Source organism: Narcine bancroftii, chromosome 3 (assembly GCF_036971445.1).
Source record: "Narcine bancroftii isolate sNarBan1 chromosome 3, sNarBan1.hap1, whole genome shotgun sequence".
In the NCBI taxonomy this organism is placed as follows: Eukaryota; Metazoa; Chordata; class Chondrichthyes; order Torpediniformes; family Narcinidae; genus Narcine; species Narcine bancroftii.
In genome coordinates, this window is record NC_091471.1 from 287,583,479 (window position 1) to 287,604,558 (window position 21,080).

General features: G+C 42.8%; 1 protein-coding gene across 7 annotated transcripts in view; it reads right to left on the bottom strand.

The window, feature by feature from the left end:
* Positions 1-842: 842 nt before the first annotated feature.
* The window catches only part of LOC138758912 (cyclic AMP-responsive element-binding protein 3-like protein 3), an 83,100-nt gene continuing 62,862 nt past the window's right edge, over positions 843-21,080 (bottom strand). For 5 of the 7 annotated variants that reach the window (XM_069928517.1, XM_069928518.1, XM_069928515.1 and 2 more), the window contains 5 exons: positions 20,162-20,268; positions 18,684-18,752; positions 13,797-13,881; positions 10,187-10,283; positions 7,035-8,984 (listed from right to left, as the gene is read on the bottom strand). In XM_069928517.1, the coding sequence (XP_069784618.1) occupies positions 8,629-8,984; positions 10,187-10,283; positions 13,797-13,881; positions 18,684-18,752; positions 20,162-20,268 (714 nt within the window). In that variant the 3' untranslated portion in view covers positions 7,035-8,628. Of the gene's footprint in view, positions 6,994-7,034; positions 8,985-10,186; positions 10,284-13,796; positions 13,882-18,683; positions 18,753-20,161; positions 20,269-21,080 lie in introns of those variants that run through there. The other 2 variants (XM_069928520.1, XM_069928519.1) reach the window with 2 other exon arrangements.

The following is a 21,080-nucleotide window of genomic DNA, read 5'->3' on the forward strand; positions in this document are numbered from 1 at the left end:
CCTATCAGAGCTCTATCATCATCCCCTATAACTTCAGCTTTTTCCTCTTCTACCCTTGCACCTGCATCCACCTATGACCTCGTCCCTGTTCACCCCTTCTCCTCATCCACCCCCCATTTTTTTCATTCAGGAACCTGCCAGTTTTTGCTTATCCCTGATGAAGGGCCCGGGTCTGAAACTTTACCCTTTATGTCCTACGGTTGTTGCGTGAACTGCTGAGTTTCTCCAGCACTTTCTTGCTTCAATAAACACATTTTGTGTACATGACAATAATGGGATCTTGATCCTGAACCTTAATGTGTATTATGGCTCTTTCAAATGCCTACTTTCATCTTTAATTGACTTGTAAACACTTAAGATTAATTATCTGTGAAAACTTACTATCTCTTTGAAAACTCAGGCATAATTGGCTGGCCGTCCATCCTATCTATGCTTCTGATAATCTTGTAGACCTCTATTAAGTCCCCTCTCATCCTTCTTTGCTCCAAAGAGAAATTATTAACCTTGCCTCATAAGATATGTTCTCCGTTCCAGGCAACATCCTTGTAAATCTCCTCTGCACCCTATCCAAAGCATCCACATCCTTCCTGTAATGAGGTGACCAGAACAATATTCCAAGTGTGGTCTTACCAGCGTTTTATAGAGCTGCATCATCATCTCACAACTTTTGAACTCAATCCCCTGACTAATGAAGGCCAACACACCATTAGCCTTCTTAACCACCCAACTCATCTGCATGGCAACCTTGAGAATTTTTACCTGTGGCAGCTGAAAAGGTACTTTTTAAAATAACTAAAAGAACTACAAAAGTGCACTTAATTGAATTAGAAATACAAAAAAAGTAGATAATTAATTGAATCATTTATTGTCACATGTAGAGAAACACAGTGAAAAGCTTTGTTTTGTTTTCTTTCCAGACAGGCCAACCCATTGGTAAGTACAGCAGGTCGTGTGATAATAGCAGAACAGGGTATAGTGTTACAGCAGGAAAAAGTGCAGTGTCTAGTGTTACCCTGACGCTATGCTTATTTAGTTTACTTTCTGATTCTCTTTCCTTCACCCCTTAGGAAAGGCCAGAATATAATTACTCCCTTCAAAAACATTTTCTTCATTTTTAAAATCTACATCCCTTGATTCAATCAGCTCCCTCCATGTAATTACACACTCACATGTGCAATGCATGTCACGTGTAGCTACTGTATACTCTAATTTCTAAAGAGTTTGAGGAGATTCTAAGGAATTTGAGATTTGTCGTGTTGTTAAATGCTTTAGTGAACTCCTGTAGGTGCACTGTGGAAAGAATACCGACAAGCTGCATCGCAGGCAGGATTGGAAAGTTGATGTCCAGGAACGCAGAAGATGACGGATGCAGCCAAGTCCAACACAGGCACCAATCTCCTGGTTTTTGCAGACAGCTATATGAGGCGCTGCCTCAAGAAGCCAGCCAACATCACCCTGGTCATGCTCTCTTCTTGCTGCTCCCTTCAAGCAGAAGGTACAGAAGCCTGAAGTCCAGCACCTCGAGGTTCAAGAATAGATTCTTTCCAACAGCTATCAGGTTCTAGAACCTCGTTTCACTACTCTCTCCATGACACTGCTTCAACACCACCAAAGATCTGTCTGCACCACTGGCTCAAACCATTTGCCTTTGCATCACGACCAAATTTGAATATTTATTATTATTTATTTATTCTTTCTCCTCCCAATGATGGTGTGTTGTTACATGTCGTGTGCTTTATGAACCTGGGAAGCTGCAGCAAGGGAGATTTTCATTGCATCAGTGTGGAAACAGATCTTTTGGCCCAACGTCCCAATGCCGACCCAGATAGACCCATTTGCATGCGTTTCGTCCATGTGCATCTAACCCTTTCTAAGCTATGTATCTCTCTCTAAATGCCTTTAGAAGACTATAATTGTGCCCACTTCTACCATTCCTCTAGCAGCTCATTCCATTTACCTCCCACCCTCAGTTCACTATTAAATATTTCCCCTCACTTTAAATCCATGCTGATTATTTCTATATTCACCTACTCTTAAAAAAAAAACTATTGCCTTATGACTTTGTAAATCTTAATCTTCTACACTCCAGGGAGAAACGTCCCAGCCTATCCTGTCTCTGCTAACAGTCCAGGCAAGATTTTTGTGATTTTTTTTTTCTGCATCCTTTCCAGCTTAAAAATACCTTTATAGGTTGGTGAACAAAACTGGACAGTCTCACCAGTGTCCTGAAGGGTTGTAACATGATGCCCTTGATCCTGTTCTCAGTGCCGTGACCGATGAAGGCAAACACACCAAATGCTGTCTTCACCACTCCCTGTGTCAGCTCTTTCACAGAACTGTGTACCTGTATCCCCAAGACTCTGATCTACAACTCTCCCCAGGCCTCACTCATGCAAAACCAGGGCTCCTGCAAGTTCTTCCCTTGCTTCCCAGAACATTCTAGGATACATGATCAGGCCCCAGAGATCTATCTTACTGTGTTTTAAGACCTACTGTTACCTGGACTCTTTTCAAAACATCATTCTCTACTTTCCAGAAATCCCTAATCTCCATACCAGGGAATATACAGACGAGAAATACTCATCAAGGACCTCGTGCGTCTCTTGTGGTTCCGCACATAGAAAACCTTGTTGAGATTTAAGGGGCCTCAGTTTTCCTTGATTCCTTTCCAGAAATCCCTAATCTCCAGGGAATATACAGACGAGAAATACTCATTAAGGACCTCGCGCATCTCTTGTAGTTCCGCACATAGAAAACCTTGTTGAGATTTAAGGGGCCCCAGTTTTCCTTGTTACTCTTTTGAAGTTTTGAGTCTGCCCCCTGTTAGACTAGTTTAAACCCCCATGAGCAACACGAGCAAATCTCTCTGCCAGGACAGTGATGACCCTCTAATTCAGGTGCAACCTGATCTTGCACTTGAAGGGTAAACTTGAATAATTACACCATGTTTATGAACTCTTGCAAATAATCACAGAGATATGCATGTACATGTGGATACCCACATGTACACATAGAGGCAAACATTAATGTACGGTAGCATAGCGGTTAGCGCAGCATTGTTACAAGCCAGCGACCAGGGTTCGAATCCCACGCTGTCTGTAAGGAGTTTGTATGTTCTCCTCTTGTCTGCATGGGTTTCCTCCAGGTGCCCTGGTTTCCTTCCACCATTCAAAATATACTGGGGTTATAGGTTAATTAGGTGTAATTGGGCGGCATGGCCTCATGGGGTGAAAGGGCCTGTAACTGCGCTGTATGTCTAAATTAAAAACAATTAAACTTTTGTAAATTATTTAAGCTCATTCCTTGTTCAGGAAATTACACGCAGTGGAAAACTAAAAATGACAGAACAAACATAAAGGAAGTGCCTATCCCCTTATAATTAACATCAGGAAACACAATTGCTAATTGGAGCATGGGAAGCTCCAAGGATAAGTTAGGTGGCCAAGGTCAGTTGAAGTATTGGCCTACTCATTGTGTTAGCTCCTCTTCCAATGCCAGAAGAGTCTATGGTTCGAAGGTCAGACAAAGAATGCCTACATCAAGAGTGCTACATTATCTCAATGTGTAAATGTGCACATCTCGGGTGTGTTAGTTCAACTGTCATGAAGCCTGCTATTTGTGGAAAGGATTCACTGAGCATGGACATCATTCTTCCTTCAAGAATTTCACAAATTTCTGTTGTATCCCATCCTGCTGCCACAACTTGTTATTTTTTCATTTAATTTAATTTTAGGGATGCTACATGATTACAGGCCCTTCCAACCACGAGCTCATGTCCCCCAAATATAACAATTAACCTACAAACCCTGTATGTTTTTTTAGGAGGGTGGGAGGAAACCAGAGCAGGTCACGAAGAGAACGCACAGACTCCTTACAGACAGCGCCGGATTTGAGCCTGGTTCACTGGCGCTCTAATAGCAATGTGTTAAGTAAATAGTTGCCTTCAATAAAAGACGTCACTGTGCAATGTCCACATTGCTGGGTAATGGCTATGTTGTAACAGTGTTGAAAGCTTGATGAAAGGAGTGGCCAGTTCTGGTGTACAAATCTTGAGGACTAGAATATCATTATGCTGTCTGGCCCCATAGTCTAGGCACTACTTAATGTCCTCAACCATTTGCTGAAGTCATGTGGACTGAAGATTTGTTCCTGTGATGGTGGTATTAGAGGAGGAGACTGAGATAATTAATCCTCGACACTTTGGTGGCATGATTAGCATAGCGGTTAGAACATGGAACATTAGAGCACAATACAGGCTCTTCAGCTCACAATGTTATGCTGACCCATGTAAACCGACTCCACAACAATCTAATTTTTCCCTACCTCACACCCATACCCCTCTATTTTTCTTACAACCACATGGTTAAGAGTCTTTTGAAGGCTCCTATTGTACCTGCCTCCACCACCACTCAATGCATTGTCGGGGGTGATGTGGAAGCAGATACAATTGGGGAGAGAGCACCCACCACTCACTGTGTATAAAATACATAAATGAACATCTCCCCTAAACTTTCCTCCACTCAAAAATAGATGCTCTCTGGTATTTGTTATTATCTTATCTTTTTATAAATCTCAGCACTCACACAAAGAATTTCTATAAAGTACAAAGAAATTACTTTGTGCCCAGGACAATCTGACACAAAGCTTAATTGGTCTTGGTGGTGCTAATTAAGGGAACCATGTTGGGCAGAAGTCCCTGTCAGTCATCTGAAAGAACAAAACATTGATCTAATGTCTAAATTAAGGGATTGTCTCTGTATCTCATTGGACACTTCTGGATTATAAACTCAAGAGGATGGTGCCATGCATTCTTGAGAACACGTTTAATATCAGAGCATCTGCTAAAATAATGCCTGGCTGGTCTCATATTGGAAGCAAGGAGATCATGGTTGAAACAGGAGCAGTCTAGCAATTTGGCCCATCATAACAAGTACGAGTCCTGTGTCATGCTAACTGGCACACTAACCATGCCACCCTTAAACCAATGCCTTCTGGCTACAGATACCTCTGTGAAGAGGGAAAAGTTTCTCATTATCTGCCCCATTCATGCCCCTCATAATTTTGTATACCTCTATCAGCCAGCTTTGGCCTATCCGAGCTCTCTCTTCATAACTGCCAAGCTGCATCCCAGGTAAAGGCCTCGGTACCCTCTCCATTACAATCCCTCACTCCCTCTTGTGTGGCCATCTCCGGCCTCACCAGTCTTTGGTACATTTGCAACATGATCTACCTGCTCTTGTATGTCCCATCTAACAAGGATAAATCCCAAATGCCTCCTTTGTCACTTTATTCACCTGCACTGTCAGCTTCAGGCTTCAGAGTCGTAAGAGATATACAGCACAGAAATAAACCCTTCACCAAATGAGCTTATGTCACCCATCAGGCACCCACTTGCATCTCATATATTCTCCCTGCATTCTCGTCTGCTCCCCCTCCCAGATTCTACCATTAACCTGCATCCTTGGGTCAATTTAAGGTGACCAATTGACCTACCAACTTTTTTTTTGGATGTACAAGGTTAGCAGATGCAACATCGGGAGAAAGCCTACAGACAGCAGCTGAGGTCAGAATCAAACCAAGATCTTGGGAGGCAATAGATTATTCCTGATAAAAGGCCCAGGCCGGAAACATTGGTTTTTATGGATACTGTGTGACCTGCTGAGTTTCTCCAGTATGTTTGCGTATTGTATTTGACCCCAGCATTTTCCCAACTAAGTTCCATCTTCCATTACACTGCCCAACTTATTATTGTTCTGTAGCCTATCATTACACTCCTCACAATTAACAAAACTGCCAATTTTGGGTCTCTGTGAAGCTACTAATCCAATGTGCTACATTCCTATCCAGACTGTACATCGTCTCCTTGTCCACCTATCCAATTCTTTCAATATTCAGCATGCTTTGTTTTCACTATTCGAACATCATCAGTGGGAGAAAAACATTGCCAATGTATCAGACACATCATTAGGACTCCTTTTTTTCTCTCCCAATGATGCTACTCGACCCACTGAGTTTTTCCAGTGTCTCCAATTTAGGACCTGACTTGCCAAATTGCCATGGATCTCCTGGGCTCCTACCTTGTTCCAATGCAGACAAGTAGGATTGCTGTAAATGAGCAATGGCACGGAAGTGGTGGGCCAAAGGGACCATTTCTATGTTGCATTATTGTATAGCTCTACAACCCACTGTACTTTTGTCTGCAAAGTGTTAATGGTAAGAGTTGAAGCTACAATGGAACACTTGCTATTGTGCAACTGCCAGCCCTCTGTTTCTCCAATTGGCATCACCTGCATGCATTGCCTCTTCCCTTTGCTGTCCATGCACAGACAGCTCAAATCTTGCTCACTGTGTACATATGAAGTAGCAGCATGTGGAAGTTCAAGGTTCTGAAAGGCTGCACATCCACTTACTATCACAACCAACTGCTGAAGAGTGAGGTATGAGGCTGAAGAAGCACATCTTCCAACCGTCGCCATCACTGTTTGGTCCAAACCCAGCTATTGGAGATGTGTGGATTGTATTCTAATTGTCCAGGTTTAGCAGAGCCACACAGCACAGAACAGGCCCTTTGCCCAACTTCTCCATGCCAACCAAGGTAACATACTGGGCTAATCCCATTTACCTGAAGTTGGTCCATATCATTCTAAACCCATAGATCTGACCAAAAGTCTCTGCTTCTACAGTTTCCTTGGCAGCCATCCTCTAAGAGAAGAAAATTACCCCTTGGGGCCCTCTTAAATCTCTCTCCTCTTACCTTAAACATATGCCTTCTTGTTCTAAAATCATCAATCCTGGAGGAAAAAAAGACAGGGCATTCACCTTGTCCATGCCCTTCATTATTTAATATACCTTGATAATACCTTGACTTGGTACCTCACTAATTTGATTGCCTTCTCAATGTCAAGGGAAGTCACCTCTGGAATTCCGCTTCCATTAGTGAAGTGTGGCACTGAAGCCAAAATGTGTAGAAAGTTATTTTCCCATTTCTATTATCTGCTGGGGAGAAAGAGGTTGACGATTTAGATCCTTAAATGTATTTTTAAAGAGCTATGGAATTTTAATGATTAACATTCAATCTGATTGCTGCAATGACATCTTTTAAAAAATGTTCAACATCAACCAATGATTTTATTTGGAAAGTCACCAATAAAGCAAAGTGCAACGATAGAAGGATCAAAAAGCGATGAGGGATGGTGCAGCTCAGGGGGAGAGTTGGGGATATGGTGTTGATGGGGTGGGAGTGAATGGTGGGGAAAGATTTCAGTGAGTGATGAAAGGAGGATTGGTCAGAGGAGATAGATGGGAAGGTGGAATGAGGGTAATAGTTGAAGGAGGGCTGGATGTGATTGGAGGTGGATAGGGAGGAGAGGTTATGGGCTGGATGAGAAGGTGATGGTTGGAATTGAGGAGTGGTTGATGGGGAGGGGGAGTGGGTGGAAGGGTGTATGTGGGATTAGTGGTGGATCGGGAGGAGGGGTTGATGGGGAGGGATCAGGGATGGTTGGAAGCTGGCAGTGGACGGGGAGGAGGTGTTGGACGAGTTGGGGTAAGGAGAATCAGGATCAGATTTATTGTCATGAACGTGTCACAAAATTTGTTTTGCGACAACATCACATCACAGGGTGGATGATTGATGAGAGAGGAGTGTAGTGATGGAGGAGGAAGGAATGCTGAGGCAAGATCTGGATAATGATGAGATGTGGGATGGTGATGAATTGGGATCATTTGAATGGGGGTGGAACCTGCATTTGGTCTCACTCTTGCTCTTTGGAGAAGAAAACCAGTCAGGGTAATGAGAAAGCTCTGAGCAACACACATGGTTTACTCAGCAGTTCCCACAGCTGAGGTGGCCTAGGAGCCTACATTAGCAATGAGCAACAGCCAGTGAAGGCGGCATTCCTCTGCATCCCAGCGGAAAGGTCGAGACTGGGGCATCCCAGCTGAGGATGGTGGATCTGAGAAATCAGAGAGGGAGAGGGAAGCTGGTAGTCACAGGATATCCTGCAGCTCTCACACAACTGATCCTGTCTCTGCAGTAGCAACAAGATCACCAAAATCACCCAACAGTCTCAACACACAGGATGCATTTAGCTCCAATTACCAGAAAATATTTCAAGTGCAGAGCAGCGATGATCTGAAGGGAACAAAGAGAATCTGGAGTGACTCCACGGATCAAGCAGGATCCATGGAGAGAAACAGTCCAGTCAACATTTCAGTTTGGGGCCCTTTGTCGAGACTCAGTCTCTGAATGTTGACTCCTTGTGGACTCTGCTTGACCTGCTGAGTCCCTCCAGCATCTCATTCTTTACTCAAGATTCCAGCATCTGAAGTTGTTGAGTTTCTTTGATGGTGATACGAAGTGGTGATTGCTACATTAATGTCATTAAGACTAGCATTTAACTTTTTTAAAAATGTAAATATATAAACTGTAGCTATATAAAACCAAGATATGGAAGATCAACAAATATTTGGACTGCAAAATGGTCAATTTGGAAATGTGAAACTGTTTCTAATCTCGAGAGTGAACTGGTAGAATATATTCTGATGGAAAAACTTTAATCTCACTCTCATGTTCAAAACCCGATCAGCCCCTAATTTATGTATCAATTAATAAGACATTCAAAGCCGCTACATTTCATCTCCATGGTCAGAGGTCAGTTGGGAAGAGCTGAGTTCAGTCCGGACTGAATGGCCATGTTCTGTCGTGTGGTGTTCAGGATGGAGATCCTTGCAGACTGTGACCGCCTTGGAAGCGGTGCCATTCCTCTGCAAAGAGCTAGGCTTGTCGAGAGAGAAGCTGTCAATGGCCCCAGTGAGTTCTTTGCCACTCTCTGGTTGGTTCTGTTCATTGATCGTGGCAATGTTCTCCAAGGTCACCTGTTCACTCCATTCCTGCTTCTTCTCCGTTGAAGCTTCTTGTTGAGGATTGGCCAATATATGAAGCACACGGCTTGACTCCACATCATGCAGAGACCTAGAAAATACTGCATGGCAGATCCATTTTATTGGTTTCCAGTGACTGCAGGAAGAAATATTGACAGCTTCCTTCCCAGATAAAAAACAAATCAATTTATGTGGTCTTTCTTAATGCTCCAAAATACTTTCTAGCTTATTACGTGTGAAGTTTAGTCACAACATGGTCATGTGGAAATTAGTTAGCTGCAGTAAACTCTCATGAACAGCACTGACTACACTTGGAATATTGTGTTGAGTTTTGGTCGCCTCATTAAAGGAAGGATGTGGAGGCTCTGGAGAGAGCGCAGAGGAGATTTACCAGGATGTTGCCTGGATTAGAGAACATGTCTTATGAGGCAAGGTTAACAGAACTAGGGCTTTTCTCTTTGAAGCAAAGAAAGATGAGAGGTGACTTAATAGAGGTCTACAAGATTATGAGAGGCATAGATAGGGAGGCCAACAAGCACCTTTTTTCCTGGACCGACAGCAGCAAATACTGTAAGATATCTGTTTAAGGTGAAGAGAGGAAGGTTTGGGGGACACATTAGGTGTAAGGGTTAGGGTTCAGTTTCAATGGGTGCCTCATTGAAACATTTCAAATGTTGAAAGGCATGGACAAGGTAGATGTAGAAAGGTGGTTTGCCATGGTGGGAGAGTAGAGGACAAGAGGACACAGCCAGGATTGAAGGGCGTCCACTTAGAATAGAGGTGCAAAGAAATTTGTTTAGCCCGAGGGTGGTGAATTTGTTGAATTAGATGTGATAGGGAGTTGTAGAGGCCAAGTCATTGGGTGTATTTGAGGCAGAAATTGATAGGTTCTTGATTAGCCAGGACATCAAAGGTTATGGGGAGAAGGCTGAGGAGTTGGGAAAATGGACAGACTCAATGGGCTGAATAGCCTACTTCGGTTCCTAGGTCTTATGGTCTTGATTTTGCTTTTCTAAAGGCAGGTGATGTTTAAATTGCCCCTGCAGGTTCAGCCATCCATAGAAAGAGCATTTACTACCATGAGTTGCTTTCTGACATATTGGAGATTTTCTTTCCCACTTTTTTATTGTCTCTCTAGTGACTAGTGTTCTATGTTCAGCCTAACTGTTAGATAGTCCTATGATCCTTCCGCACCCTAGAACTCTCACATTATCGGTGGAAGTCAAAGGTATTAATTAGATTGAGGGTTCTGTTTGCAGCTTATGTACAGTGTTGGAGTGTTAGCCAAAACAACCACTGTTACCTCGTATAGGAGTGAAGTCACCTTCATTTGCACTCTTGCTGGTGCTGAATGAGCTGAAGCTGGGTATGATGATCAGACTGAAAGTCAACATCAGCACCTGAAGAGAGAAGACTCACATTAACAATAATTGCACTCAGCACTCTGAAGTGACATTCACTTTATAGGACATGTCATAGTCACACGGTTCCAGTCATTCAGCACAGAAACAGGCACTTCAGCTCAGCTCATCTCCCCACTTGAGCTAATTCCATATGCTTGTGATTGGCCCATATCTCTCTAAACCAGGGATGACCAACCTTTTAATTTTTAATTTAGATATATAGCACGGTAACAGGCCATTTCAGCCCACAAGTCTGTGCTGTCCAATTAACCTACACCCTTGATACGTGGGCTGAAATGGTCAGTTACCATGGTGTATGTCGAAATTAAAAATTAAAAGGTTGGCCACCCCTGCTCTAAACCATTCCTAATCTTGGACGGGTCCAATCATTGACATATTTGTCCCCACCTCTACCAATTCTTCTGCCAGTTCTTTCCACCACCTCCCTCTGCATGAAAATGTTGGACCTCAAGACTCCTGCAAATCTTTCCCTCCGTTTTTAAACCTATGCCCTCTAGTTTTAGATTTCTCTATCCTGAGAAGATGATTGATTATTCACCTTATCTATGCCCCACAAAAAAAAGGAGAACTACGTGTATTTAATGAATGTAAACAAGAAAATCTGTAATTGCTGGGTCAAGTGCAGTACATAAAGTGCCGTAAAAGGCACGACATTTCGGGACTGAGCCCTTCCTACTTCCTAAGGATGCTGCAAGAACTGCTGAGTTTCACCAGCACTTTGCATTTTTAATGAGTTCCTGTGTTTTCTTTTCACTCTCATCTTCTATAGGGGAAAATCCCTTGTAGGGGAAGTCAAGTACATGGCAGGCGATGATGTTTCAGAGGAAGTAAAATCCAGGTTCCAAATACACCATGTGGATCCCGTGGTAGTGTACTGTATTTGGAAAAATTAGGGATGTTCTCCCCAATATTTATATTCCCAACCCATGTTACTAAAACAGTTTCCATGGAGTTAGGATTGTGAGGTTTTTGGTCGCATATATAATGTTAAAAATAACAGAATACACGTCAGGAATGTGGATTGGTTTAAGCATGTTCATGATCCAAGTGCATGCAGAATTTTCCTCACTGCATTTAATTGCATTATTGAGGTGAAGGCAGTTTATTTTGAGGATTTTCAAACAATCTTCTCACATTTGATTCTTGGTTTTCTGATGGGCGAGTCTGTCACATGATAACAAATTCTACAGAAGCCAGAGCTGGCTGACCCAATGTCTTGCTGCCAAATGCACAGATCTGTTAGTGAAATGTGGCTGGCCATTTCACCCAGGGGCACTGGTCAATAATAAAGTCAGAGGTGGGGTTCAGGGCTGGACAAGGTATAGGAGGTAAAGATCGAAAGCTCACTCAGATTATTGAAAGACGTGTTTGCACTGCCATATTTGGAAGTAGAAAGAATAGTTCTGGGGTGGGGGGGGGGGGGGAGTGGATCAGCATTTCCAAGCCTGACCCTTGTTAATGTGGATGTATAATTAATACAGGTATGAACTGAGCTTAGAGATGATATGATTACCCAGTGTTTGCTGCATGCATGCACTGCAAGTTGAACTGGAAAGGATATGAGGTATACACCACGTTAATTCTTTAATTCTTATTGACAGCAATTACTTTCCATCTTCAAATACTCCTTCAAGCCATGTTTTCTCTGACTTCTGTTTTGTTTTGTCAGACATCATGGGCCAAAGAGTCTGTAATTTGCACTGTTTTACCTTCTCTGTTCAATCGGCTCTTTCCCCTTTCAGCTTCTGTCTAAATCACTCATCCCTTAGCAGGTTCAAAAAGTCAGTTCACCACCACCTTATCAAGGGCAATTAAATGCCGGCTCAGCCTGCAAAGCCCACATCCCTTGAATGATTAAAAGGACATTTGGTGGATGAACAGAGGTGACCATGTTTTATACCAACATTGTTTTCATCCTAGTGTTTTGAGCTCACAGCTCACTGCTAGTGCCAATCTGTAAATACTTTTAAATCCCTGCTGGTTGGTATTCAGGGGGTTATGTTGCACAAGCCATGAACTTGTTTTTCACAGATCAACATTCCCAGCAACCTTGCACTCTTGTGTTGATTTAAAAGTGAATTCCACATCTTCATTTTACCTTACCTGTGGCTCATTAATATATGTCAGACTCTGATCTGTGTTTAGCTGTGAAAATCAGGATAACTCCACTGGAACATAGATGCCCCATATCTGGACAATTCAGATATTATTGGGATGTCGGGTAAAATCACCAACACAAAACAAATGTGACTGCAGTGAATTTAGTCACATGAACAGACCTTAACAGGAATGATATATTAAAGGTAACTTACTCAATGGCCAAAGTAAATAATTGATTAAGGAAGTATGCATTGTGTCAGAGGGTGACACTGTACATGGCCAAGACACTAAAGAACTGGGATCACTTGATGTAAAGGAAGATTTAAACCGTGTTTTTTACTTTTACAGCCTTTGCTTCTGCAAGGCTGAGAACCTGCTTGTTTTTAGAATCAGCAGACATAAGCTAAATACCACCGAGGGGCCAGAGATGCAATTATCTGACGAAAGGACATCTGTGTACCAAGAACATTTAATCTTCCTGCTTGTTTTGGTCACAGACTGTCAGAGGCCTAGCCTTGATGCAAAATAAACCATTGTATTCAAAGTGATAAGCTGAAAATTACTTTATTCGATAGAAGCCTAGGCATGCTAGCTTGCTCGCTTATCTTTCTTACTGTGCTGGGAATAGGTGCTTGGGTAAGCAGTTTTTGGGTAATATAAGCCATGGTCCCGCTGCTGAAGTTTGAGATTCTCCGAGAGGTGCAACATCTCTCAGCAAGAAGAAGAACTTATAGAGTCCAGCTAACGTCCCGGTCGAGGGAGATGGAGAAGCTGCTACCGGCGCCCTGACAACCTACTACAAGTGTGCGGTTGTTGCCTCGCTTCAGCAGTTGGGACCAGTCCTGGTGTTGATAAGTATAGTTGGGAAGGGCTTGCATATTGTAGTTTGAAATCAGCTTTTGAATTTGTAATAAACATTTGTATAAACTGAACTGCTCTCAGTGTGTGTGTCTATTTTCTTTCAGTAGCTCAAACACTGTGACCAATCTAAAACAAAGTGAGAGGTACAAGTTTACCCAGGACACTTGATAAGCCCATTACTCATTCCAGGGAAGTCAATGGGCCTGAATATTGGACAGAGACTATCACACCACCCAGAGCAGTGATGAATAATTTCACTCACTCTCTCCAATTAAATGCACCAGCAGGTTACATTTCACGAGTAACTTGTGCCAACAGTGTGGCGATATGTAATTACACCACTAGGTCACCAGGGGTCACCCCAGTGACCTTGTATATAAAGCAAGGTCTAGCCTTCCAGGTTCGTCTTGCAGAGAGACAAGACCTCTTAGTGTACATATTAGTTTAAAGCTGTCTTATACTCGCACTGCTGGTCTGGTTATTGTCAGTACAAACAGGATCGTGGAAATAGTAGGTCTGTCCACTTACCATAATGCATGAACTTGTCTGTGCAGTCTTGCCCGCAGTATTCATCACCAGAGCCTGCAGTTTTCGCAGCTGCTGCAGCAATGACCTGCAGGAAGAAAGCAGTGTGTGAAACATTTCCTTGTTTATTATAAATGATAAATATTCTAGACTTTCAGAAATGCAGCATGTCTCCCAGACGGAGCGGCCTCAACTGTTACTGTTCTGCTCAACGGCAATGATTAACCCAGGGATCAATAGTACATCTCCGACACCCCTACCCATCAGTCTGTACTGGGGCATCACCATCTCCAAGATGCCCAAAAGCTTGCAACCTGATATTGTTTTAGATTTAGTGATGTGATCAGGGCTTTTATTTTTAAAATCAAATTAATTCTCCAAATACGTAATGGGCTAAACTTACTGCATTTTAGAAAGATGAAAGGGAGTCCTAGAAACTTATAACATGATGAAATGTGTAATAAATAGAAGCAGAGAAGTTGTTTCCATTGACAGGTGAGACTAGAACCAGGGGACATAGCCTCAAGATTAATGGAAGTAGATTAAAGACAAGAGATAAGGAGGAACTGCTTCCCCCAGAAAGTAGTGAATCTGTGGAATTCTCTGCCCAGTGAAACAGCAGAGGCTGCCTTGTTAAATGAATTTAAGATACAGTTAATTTTTTGCATTTTTCTTTTTTAGCAACAGTACTGGTCTGAAAGTGAGCAAGAGAGGGACACTTTGATAAGGACCAGTAAAAGGTGATTGTAATAAACAATGAACCGTAGGCATTAAAAGGAAGGGAAGCTTAAATGAAGCATCCACATAGGAGTGGTCCAATGTTAAGAGTGGGGCACAAAGGTTTTGGTTTGAGATTTTGCTGAGAGGAAGTGCAGTGATAACAGCCTGTAGGACAAAAAGATTTCAGACAGAAGGCACAGGTAAGGTAAGGATTTTTTTAAATTTCAGAATGAGGAGTGGGTGCCAGAGGTATGCTCCTCTCGTAGGATGTGGTAAATCAGGGAAACCACTGGTGCTCCTGATGACTTCACCTGCAAGATGTGAATCCAACTACAGCTCCTGACATTTGGAAGGTTGAGGGGGTAATAGACAGGAGTTACAGGGAGGCAGTCACTCCCTAGAGGCAGGTAGCACAGTTTATTGCTGAGGGAGATGACCTACAATGGTCAGGTCTCTGGCATGATGTCTGGCCTTGTGGCTCTGAGGGAAAGAGGGTGAGAAGGAGTGAACTGTAGTGATAGGAATTCAATAATTAGGGGAACTCACAGGAAGTTCTGTGGATGAGATTGAGACTCCTGGGTGCCAGGGTCAGGGATATCTTTGATTGAGTCCACTGCATTCTCAAGTGGGAGGGTGAGCAGCCAGATGTTGTGGTCCATGTTGAGACCAATGACATTTGATGGAAGGGTGATGAGATCCTGCAAAGTTAAAGGAAAAGATCTCTAGGGCTGTGATCTCAGGATTGCTACCTGGGCCATTTGCTACTGAGGCCAGAAATAGGAGGATAATACAGCTTAATATGTGGCTAAGGAGATTATGCAAGAGGGAGGGCACAGGCCTCCCTTCCACAGAAGGTGGGACCTGTGCTGGCAGGATGGTTTGCTTCTGAATTGGAGGGGGACAAATGTTCTTGCAAGAAGGTTTACTAGTGCTGCTCTGGAGGGTTTAAGCTAGAATTGCGGGATGGTGGAGAGAGGGTGGGGGGGTGTCAACAAGTGTGCCAAAGTGAATAGCAGAGTGGTTGTGCAAATATATATTGTCAGGCCTGAAGACAAAGTCAGAAATAGAAAGGTTGTGCATGGTGGAAATGCTGTTATGAGTTGTGTCCATTTCAAATTCAAGGAGTATTGTAGAAAAGGCAAATGATCTTAGAAAATGGATCAGCATGTGGAATTATGACATTATGGCCATTGGTGAGACTTGGCTACAGTAGGGACAGGGCTGGCTGCTCAATGTTCTGGGGTTCTGTTGTATTAGACATGATAGCAAGGGAGATATGATAGGGGGAGGGGTGGCATTTCTGGTCACTGCATTATTTGGATAGGACAGATTAGAGGGCTATATGGGAAGAACTGAGGAATGAGAAAGGGATGATCATGTATTGGGATTATAATAGTGGGAATTGGAGGAACATTTTAGAGAGGTAGTAGACAGTTGCAAACAACAAAGTTGTGAATTAAACGGTCTAGTTATTGACTAGGACTCCCATACTGTAAAAGGGCTAGGTGGGTTAGAGTTTGCTAAATGTATTCAGGAAAATTTCCTAAATCAATATGTAGAGGTACCAACTAGAGAGAGTGCAATACTGGATCTACAGGGTCCCCACATTAGGAAACAAGACAGGACAGGTGAGGGAAGTGTGTATATGGGAAAACTTTAGATCTAGAGATCATAGTGCCATTAGTTTCAAGATAATTATGGAAAAGGATTGGTCTGGTCCTCAGGTTAAGATTCTAAATTGCACAAAGACCTATTTTGATGGTATCAGAAAGGATCTGGCAAGTGTGGATTGGGTCAGGTTGTTTTCTGGCAAAGATGTGCTTGGTAAGTGAAGGTCTTCATTGGTCAACTTTTGAGAGGACGTCTGAATTAAAGGCAAGACTAACAGGTCTAGAGACCTTGGTTTTCGAGAGATATTGAAGCCATGGTTAAGAAGAAGAAGAAACAAGTAAAGGCAGCAAGGAACTAACAAGTTACTTGATAAGAAATGCAAGAAAACACAAGAGGTAAATCAGGAATGGCAAAAGAAGGCATGAAGGGGCTCTGGCAGACAAGATGAAGGAACACCCCAAGAGTTTTATAAATATATTAAGAGCAAAAGGATAGCAAGGGACAAAATTGATCCTATTGAAGACCAGAGTGGTCATCTATGCATGGAGGTAAAAGAGATGGAGAGATTTTATTTATTTATTTATTTATGGTTACTGTATTTACTCAGGATATGGAGACTGTCTATAGTAGTGAGGCAAAACAGCAGTGATGCCATGGACCCTAAACAGGTTACAGAGGAGGAGGTGCTTGCCGTCATGAGGCAAATAAAGATGGATAAATCCCCAGGCCCTGACAAGATATTCCCTTGGAACTTGATGGAGGCTAGTGCCAAAATTGCAGAAGCCTTAGCAAAGGTATTTAAAACATCCTCAGCCACGCACGAGATGCAGGAGGATTGCAGGAGAAATGATCTGAGAATGACAGGCCGTGAGACTGACATCAGTAGTGGATAAGGTATTGGAAGGTATCTTTAGAAACTGGATATATAAATCCTTAGACATATGGAGATTGATTGGGGATAGTAAACATGGCTTTGTGCTTAGTAGGTCAAGTCTAACCAATTATAAATTTTTCAAGGAGGTTATCAGCAAAATTGATGAAGGAAAGGTAGGAGATATCTTTAGTAAGGCCTTTGACAAAGTCCCACTTGGGAGGTTGTTCAAGAAGGTTCAGTTGCTCAATGTCCATGATAAAGTAGTAAATTGGATTAGATACTGGGCTTGCGAGGAAGCCAGAGAATGGTAGAGGATTCCTTATTTGACTGGAGGCCTGCAACTAATGGAGTATCTATTGTTACTTGTCGTCTACATCACAACCTGGATGATAGCGTGGTTACGATTAGGTTCGCAGTTAGCACAATGCTATTACAGTGCCAGCGACTAGGGTTCAAATCCAGCGCTGTCTGAAAGGAGTTTATATTTTCTCCTTGTGTCTGCATGGATTTCCTCCGGAGCTCCAGTTTTTACCATCATTCAAACGTTCTGGAGATGTAGGTCAATTGGGTGTAATTGGGTGGCACGGGCTTGTGGGCCGAAAGGGTCTGTTACCATGCTGTATGTCTAAATTAAATAAAATAAATTGAGTCAACAAATTTGCAGATGAAATGAAGATTCCAGGCATAGTGGACGGTGGGGCTTTTCAAGTTTGCAGCAGGATCTGGACCAGCTGGAAAATTGAGTTTAATGCAAACAAAGAGCGGGACGGTTGGCATAGCTGTTAACGCAATGCCTTTATAGTGCCAGTGTTCAAGACTGGGGTTCAAATCCTGCACTGTCATTAAGGAGTTTGTACGTTCTCCCCGTGTCTGCGTGGGTTTTCCCCAGGGACTCTGGTTTCCTCCAACCATTCAAAACATTCTGGGGTGTAGGTTAATTGGGTCTAAATTAGCCGTCACAAACTTGTGGGCCAAAATGGCTGGTATATCTAAATTTAAATTGTGCGGTGTTTTACTTTGGGAGGACAAGCCGGGGTAAGACTTACACTGTAAACAGTAGGGCACTGTGGAGTGCAGTTGAACAGATGGGTCTGCAGATAAAGGTACATAATTCCCTGAACGAGGCGTCAGAGGCAGATGTAGTTGAACAGCACATTGGCCTTCATAAATCAAAGTATTGTGTACAGGAGTTAGCATGTCATATTGAAGTTTTACAAGACATTGGTGAGGCCAAATTTGGATTATTGAGTGCAATTTTGGTCACCTACCTCTGGGAAAGTTATCAATAAGATTGATAAAAGTGCAGAGAAGATTTAAAAAAGATGTTGCTGGAACTGAAGATCCTCCACAAGTATACTTTTGGTCAAACTTCCTAATATTCCCTTTAGCTTCTCAAACATTTTATCTGTGCATACAAAGTTTTTATTATTTTACCTAGTACCAGATGTTAATTCAGAGAGGCAATTAGTTTCAACAAACCTCACTAATGTGGCAGGTGTTAATTTTATCAGTAACAGTATCGGAAGGATATAGCAAACTGGGATTGTGGTCCACTCCCAGCCACTTATAGAAAGGTCCTTGGGTTGACAGAGGTTTGCCCTGGTTTCAGATGTGCACTGCTCGTTGGATTTTCAATGTCATGATGTCTGCCACTGTACCGTGGACCAGCAGAGGTAACTACTCACGTATTTTGCTTCTCCAGGTGGATGACCTTTCTCTGCAGCTCATGGTTTTGGGCTGTGCAGGCAGCCATCCTGATGGGAAAAGAGGAATTCAATGGTTCTGATGGAGCAACTCAAACACAAAGCCACCTCTTCAATCGGAGCACATAGCACAACCTGCTGTAGGAACTCAATGAGTCGAGTAGCATCAGCGGGAGAAAAAGAATGGTTGGTGTTCCAGAAGACCAGCACCTCTAGGTTCAAGTAAAAGCACCGAAATCCTGGAGGAACTCAGCCGGTCTTTTCAGCATCTATAGGAGACAAAGATATATTGCCAACATTTCGGGCCTGAGCCCTTCTTCAAGTAGTATTTTTAATACAATCACAGCACCTGCATTCTATCGTGTTTCAACTCCAGGTTCAACAACAGTTTTTTCCAACAATTATCAGGCCCTTGAACCTCCCCTTGTTACACTAATCAGGGACACCACAAAATAATTGTCTACACTTTTGCTAAATCACTTTTTTTTGCACGAGGATAACTGTGAATGTATATCATCTTTTTTTAGTCGCTTTAATTCAATTACATTCTTATTGTGATTGGTTTTTCTTACAAAGTACGCATAAGTAAGAATTTTGGTGCATACAATGTATGTGACAATAAACTGTTATCAATTCAGAGTACTCATTGGAACTCAATTGACTCAATTGACGCTGAGCACTGAGTATCCTGGATCAGAGATAACCTTCTTCTGGGCAGGTTCTACCCCACCCCACACCACACATCTCCCCGCTTAAAGTGGCATTCCTTAAACCTCTCCCCAGTTCAGCCTTTTGTCACTACTGCTGATCTGGTTCGATGATTTGGTGCCCTTTCTTCTCTGATGAACCTGTGAAAGGACTTGAATGATTTTACTGCACAAAGGGCATTATATATGTATAAACGGCCATTGATTCAGTGGGCCTCATTTCCCAATGAGGAAATTTAGCCATTCCAGAGACACTTTCAATTTGCTTGGCACCCAACTTCTCCCTCATAAATTCCTACCGTGAATGGGCATGATCCCTTGCTCTGCCATTCGTGGCAAAGGCACTGAGGTCAGTTGCAGCATTTCCACCATCAAGTTGTCTGGAATCAGCCAATCAGCTGATGTCTTGGGCAGCACGGAGGCACATCTGGGAGAATGTCAGTCTCAGAGCTCCAGTAACTTGGGTTCGATCCTGGCTTTGGCCACTGCCTGTGTGGAGTTTACACATTCTCCTTCTCACCGCATGACTTACCTCCCACATCCCAAAGGCATGTAGGTAGCTATGTCAATTGGCCATGATTGCACCAAGTGTGTGGGCCAGCGGGTGGAAAGGAGAATCTAGGAGGAATTAATGGAAATTTGGGCAGGAAAGGGATATGGAGAATAAATCTAAATCAGGGCTTGGTGGTTGGCACGGACTAAGTTGACTGAAGAGCCTGTTTCCATGCTGCATCAATTTATGACATCCTTCACCTGTTTTCTAAGCCATCGATGTATTCCTTCTTCTTCTTGCGGCTTTCCTGGGCAGACTGTTTATTCCTGATCTTCCTCCGGATCTTCTTCAAAATTCGTTCTTCTTGCTGGAACGACAAGAAACTCAACTCTTTAATCTGTCACATTTTGATTCAGTCACTCAAAGATAGAGAAGGTCGGCAAAGAGAGAAGGCGTGAGAAAGAGATAGGGAGATTGAGAACGTGAAAGAGTTGTTCGTCTACAGATCCCTCAAGATGGCCTCACAAGACACTAATGTGTATGAGAAGGCATATAGTGTGTTGACCTTCATTAGTAGAGGGGTTCAGTTCAAGAGCCGTGATGTAATGTTGCAGCTCTCCAAAATTCTGGTTAGACCACTTGGAGTATTCATTCAGTTCTGGTCACCTCACTCCAAGGATGTAGAAGCTTTAGAGAGTGGCAGAGTAAATTTACCAGGATGTTGCCTGGAATGGAGAACATATGTCATATGAAGCAAGGGTGACAGAGCTGGAGTTTTTCTCTTTGAAGTGACGAAGTATGAGAGGAGACTTAACAGAGGTATATAAGATTATGAGGGGCTTAGGTAGGCTAGACAGCCAGCAATCTTTTCCCTGGGCAACAATAGCAAATACCAGAGGAAATTTGTTGAAGATGAGTGGAGGAAAGTTTAGGGGGAGACATCAGAGGTAAGTTTTTTCACTCAGAGAGTGGTGGGAGTCTGAAATACATTGCCGGAGGTATTGGTGGAGGATGGTACTATTGGGACATTCAAAAGAGCCTTAGACAGGCACATAGATGTAAGGAAAATAGAGGGTAATGGGTGTGAGGTAGGGAAAGTTCAGATTGTTATGGAGCAGGTGTATACACTAGAGGTTATGGATTGAGGGGATTGTTCTGTATGCTCTAATGTTCTATGTT